The 5,263-nt window shown below is 45.1% G+C and overlaps 1 protein-coding gene across 2 annotated transcripts; it reads left to right on the top strand.

The window, feature by feature from the left end:
* Positions 1 to 238: 238 nt before the first annotated feature.
* LOC119399271 (keratin-associated protein 21-1-like) lies at positions 239 to 4,942 on the top strand. Of its 2 annotated transcripts, XR_007416705.1 has the most exons (5): positions 239 to 285; positions 1,642 to 1,870; positions 3,494 to 3,639; positions 3,890 to 3,963; positions 4,842 to 4,942. XR_007416705.1 is itself a non-coding variant. In XM_037666085.2 (4 exons), the coding sequence occupies exons 1-3, from the start codon at positions 274 to 276 to the stop codon at positions 3,619 to 3,621; spliced, it is 369 nt and encodes a 122-aa protein (XP_037522013.1). In that variant the 5' UTR covers positions 239 to 273; the 3' UTR covers positions 3,622 to 3,639; positions 4,842 to 4,942. The 2 variants fall into 2 exon arrangements, 1 of the variants encoding a protein (XP_037522013.1); XM_037666085.2 differs by lacking the exon at positions 3,890 to 3,963.
* The last annotated feature ends 321 nt before the right edge of the window (positions 4,943 to 5,263 follow it).

The following is a 5,263-nucleotide window of genomic DNA, read 5'->3' as shown; positions in this document are numbered from 1 at the left end:
GCGGACAAAACGGCGAAGAAAGAAATGGATCGCCGTAGGTCACCCGGCAAGAAAGAACCAAACGGGCCTGCCTTCGGGGGAAATAAAGGAGACCAGCGGTGAGGAGGGGTGTGTCTTGTGTGTGTGTGCATTGTCTTTTCCCCGTCGGCATTTTTGTGGTCACCCTCCTCTCGTCACTTGGTACAAAGTGCCTGTCGCTGTGCGGTATAAAAGGGCGCGAGCAATGGTGCTCCGGACACTGGAAATTCCCGTTTCCGAGCACCCAAACCCAACATGAACGGATACGTAAGTCTCTCAGCACTTTGTTTGTACGAGCCGCTGCGCAAACAAGTGTGAAAGTGCAGCGCAATTACAATTATTGAACATTTCGGTCGCCGTTGGACTCCGACGTTTTTGTAATCTTTTCCCTTCGAAATGCTTGGACGGCGAAGAAGTCGGCATTGAGAAAGTGTGCTGAAATACCACACATCGGTCGCTAGTTAAAATAAGGGCGATTAGCAAGTTTTCCGACAATGGACAGCTGAAATACGACAGGATTAAGTTAAACTAATTGCGAAAGGCCTACTGGAAGCACATTGTTCAATGTGCTGCTGATATTACTAATGATGTCTTCCACGAGTTACTATACATCTATCCTTTCCATCTTGTGATACTGCAGAAGTAACCTGCCGTTGTTGAGCTCGATGGCGCTGGTTAAAGCGTCCCTTCGTTTCCACTGTGGGGTAATGCAAAAGCGCTCGTGCTTCGGGCACACACTAGAGAGACCCAAAAGCTACTCCGAGGTTACACGCGCCTTCATCAGTACTTAAGGCGTAACACCTAAGAAGTTCAATTTAGTTAGGTAAGGAAATAAGGAAAGTAAATGAACGGAATAAATTCTCTCGTATTACTTACGCTTCCCGGTAACGAATAAGAAATTATCGTCTGCCGAATTCAGCTCTGTGCTTTGGATTTTGACAACAATTTGAGTTACGTGTACTTAAACATATATTACCCGTGCGCCGAGTTGAGGCGCTTTCGGCACGAGGTTTACCCCATCACTTACCAGAAAAAGCGTTATATCACGATAAGGAATGTTTTATAAATACATGCATCTCCGAAATCAGACATTGATAAATGAGCAGAGATGTCCAGCCCTACACGTTGCGTAATTTTGTAATGTTAAAAAGTGTGAGTCGTCCGAAAACGTAACCACTACATAGAAATATGATCCTGCTAAGTTGTTCTATACAACCAGAATTCATTCTTTCGTCGAACCATGTGCACAGACAGGCTTCTATCACTTTCCACCGCTATATGACCGATTGGCCGAAGTGCACACACAGAGACACCTGTGTCACCGTCTTGATAATTATGCGCTAAACACAAAATATACTGATATGGAGTATGCTTGTGTATGCCCCTGCACTGCCACACTACTTTCTTTTGTGTTTGCGCATGATGCTATTAATAGAACTCCACGTATCATGTAGTCGCAACATGAAAAGCAGAAATAGCACTTGACAGAAAGAAATTACGAATCTGCAATGATGTTTTTAGTGCGGCAGAAAATCCATAAAATGTTTGGAGCTGCCATATTCAAAAATTCATCATTACTAAAGCTATGCGACGCTTCAGCATTATATTTTCTGTTTTGCGCAGACCCTCCTCGCCTTCTTCGGTGTCATCGCCGCGGCCTACGCCGGTGGCTACGGCCTCGGCCACGGCTATGGCGTCGGCCTCGCCTACGGTCACGGCTACGGTCTTGGCTACGGCTATGGCCACGGCTATGGACATGGCTACGCCCTCGGCCACGGCTACGGACACGGCCACCACGGTGCCATTGTGGCCACCTCTGTGCAGAAGACTGTTCATCATGCTCCTGCTCGTGGTAAGTGTGAGCAGTCGACGATTGTAGTATGTTCGCCGACTATGCTTCAAGTCTACCCATTTTTGCCTTGGTTACCTACGGAAATACTCAAATGCACACTTACAGTGCCTTAAATGACAGCTCAGCTTTGATGTAGTTGTTTTCACCATTCGGCTTCTTTGGATAATGATCAATGTAGCAAATATTAAAGCTCTGTGGGCGAGGTAAACGTTTTGTCGCTGCTTTTGTACTGCTTAATATGCTAACAAACTATGTTTTGCTGAGCTGATTGCTACAATTCTCCATTGAAGTACTAAATACTATAGATACTACTCATTACGACAATAAATATTTACTGCAACACAACTTAAGTGGAATATTCTTAGAATAACAGAGAGCTGAGCTAGTTGGTACGTATTCATTCTAAAAAGAGACAGGGCGTGCAAACACGGACACAAGAGAGAGATCAGGACACCACAAACGCCGACTAACAACTGAAGAGACGCACAACGGCTGAAAAGAAAGAAGGCACGAAAACTTATCTGCGCATGCCCATGCAACCGGCGAACCTATCAATCCGGCACGCGTGGCGGTCTACGTAGAAGATAACTGTTAAGGCATTTGATTTCATCTTTATGCAAGTTAATCGACGGTTGGCTCACGCATGCGCTACCACTATTCTCGATATGCCATGCTTCAATCATCAGGCGCGTTTCTTCATTTCTATGACGGTACAACACTGCGCATTCATCGAATGAATGCGCAGTGTTGTACCGTCATAGAAATGAAGAAACGCGCCTGATGATTGAAGCACGGCATATCGAGAATAGTGGTAGCGCATGCGTGAGCCAACCGTCGATTAACTTGCATAAAGATGAAATCAAATGCCTTAACAGTTATCTTCTACGTAGACCGCCACGCGTGCCGGATTGATAGGTTCGCCGGTTGCATGGGCATGCGCAGATAAGTTTTCGTGCCTTCTTTCTTTTCAGCCGTTGTGCGTCTCTTCAGTTGTTAGTCGGCGTTTGTGGTGTCCTGATCTCTCTCTTGTGTCCGTGTTTGCACGCCCTGTCTCTTTTTAGAAGGAATATTCTTTACCGTTTTCTTTAGCAATGTCTCAAGTGTGACCACTTGTGCTTATACATGTAGCGCTCGTAATCTGAAATGATGTTGTATTCAGTGCCCTACTTGACGCACCGATAACGCTTCTTCTCTTCCGTTTGTTTGTAGTTTTGCGCTGTTTTTTTTTTTTCAAGTACGTGGCACCGAAATTGTAACCCGCTCCTGCTTAAAACCTAGAATTCAGGTTTGCGGTGGTATGAATAAATATGTGTAGTGGTACAAATAAATATATAAATAAAAGGGCTTCGTTGCTCGGCGAGAAAACAAGAGCATGATAACTATTTCTGCAATGTTAAGACCTGTAGCAGAGCTGAAACTTGACTGAGTGCCTGTTTATCGGCAGCACATTAACACATAAAAGAATTCGATACCGGGGATTACTTCGGCAGTATTATTGAATCAGAAATGGCTGCCCGTATTTAAGCAGAACATACAGCACAGTTTTATGACAACCTAATTCCTTACGCATTCACTGGTTAATTATGACAGCAGAGATAATTCATGCATATCATCTCTTCACAGCTGTTGCTGTTGCCCACGGCTATGGTCATGGTTACGGCCATGGTCTTGGCTACGGACATGGTCTCGGCTATGGCGTTGCCCTCGGCCACGGTTACGGCTATGGCCACGGCTTCGGACACTACGGTTAAACTCTATTCTTACCATAGGTGAGTACATCCATACAAGGACAGCGAAGCGAGAAACCTTGCGCACTGGTGACGTAGGTTGCGACTGGAATGAAAATACTGAAGATGTTTCTTGAGGCCACATATACGACATAAAAAAGTGTACGGAAGAAGAAACGTACTTGTACAATTGTGGCTAGTGGGCCAGCCTTTCTCAATGTATTAAGGGGCTGATCCACCAGTTGCAACAAGAGCTTGATTTGGGCGACTTGGTTCGTTCTTAATATCGTAGGTACAGCAAAACAACAGTAGGAATGAAACACAGAGACAAGAAAGAGCGCTGCCGTTCAACTGAATTTGTTGAAAGTACTCCAGCCGGTTTTTTACAATGTGCAAGATCCGTGAGCATGAGCGACAACACGTGTGATTATGCATAATATCGTTACCTGAGGAATCAGGTGTCGTCTACAAAATAGCGTTGGGCTGTGGAAAGATAAAAGAAACAAGCCAATGTTTTAATGAGTGAGCCAGACTGCATGTATGCAACGTAAAAAATGGGTATGGTAGCCACATGGTTGTGCATTACAAGGACTGCAAATACAATCCTATATTCTACTAGACAAGGTTTTTGACATTAGAATGGTAAGGAACTGCGCGACTGACGGGACACAAGAACTAGCACACGGGACAAGCGCAGAAGGTTTTTGAAGAAAGCAAAAACGAAGAAAGAGAGATTACAGAAGCGTTCTTTATCAGGAAGGCCGGGAATCGATGCATCAGCAGACCATCACTTCAACTATATGATAGAGAGCTATCCCTCAATTAACTATAGTATGCATAATCACACACGCGTTGTCGCGCATGCGCACGGATGCTGCACCTTGTATAAAGGCGGCCGCAGTGCCTACATATATGTATGACCGTCGCGTTTATCTTGTTCTACCATTATTTCGATCGACGAACAGGCCTTCGTCAGTTCGCAAAGACCTGATGAGCGCCAGAGCGCTAGTCGAAACTGTTGGCAAGTGAAGGTAACGGCAAAGGTGTGTTTCTTCTTTTCCTAAGCACGTTCGGTGCACCAAAAAATTCCGTCAATATGTACATAAATGAATATATATTTTTCACTCGCCAGACGAATTGATGTTGCAGTATTGATACTTCAAACGCAATGTAGATGGTCCAAATTGCTCGTTACAGCAGAAAAAGTTGAGCTCTGAACTGAACCATGGACTTTTCTCTTTCAGTCAACAATTTTGCAAGAGGCAAGCGGAAGATGTATCCGGCACACGGGTCAAAAAGAGGGTGAGAAGAAATGGGGAAATAAAATTCCTAATTTATTGTAAAACGTTTGTGTGTGTGTATTCTTTTAGGTGCTTAATTCAAACCACCCTCGCTAGGCTGACACAATGCACGTGTCACCTTAGAAAGCTAATCTCGTAACTTGAACGAGGACGACGAAAATACAGGAGCAGTGCGCTTTCCCCTGTGTTTCTATTTTGCTTGTTTAAACGACGCACTCCACCGAAGGTCGCAGATTCGACCCCGGCCGCGGTGGTCGCAATTCGATGGCGGCGAAATGCTAGAGGCCCGTGTATTGTGCGATGTCAGCGCACGTTAAAGAACACCAGATGGTCAAAATTTCCGGAGCCCTGCACTGCGGCGTGCC

Source organism: Rhipicephalus sanguineus, chromosome 7 (assembly GCF_013339695.2).
Source record: "Rhipicephalus sanguineus isolate Rsan-2018 chromosome 7, BIME_Rsan_1.4, whole genome shotgun sequence".
Taxonomy (NCBI): Eukaryota; Metazoa; Arthropoda; class Arachnida; order Ixodida; family Ixodidae; genus Rhipicephalus; species Rhipicephalus sanguineus.
The sequence above is the reverse complement of the archived record's forward strand: the minus strand, read 5'-3'. Positions and strand labels throughout refer to the sequence as shown.

Coding starts and splice junctions, on each gene's coding strand:
- LOC119399271 (XM_037666085.2), top strand. Junction 1,871..3,493: donor TCATCATGCTCCTGCTCGTG/GTAAGTGTGAGC, acceptor ATCTCTTCACAG/CTGTTGCTGTTGCCCACGGC.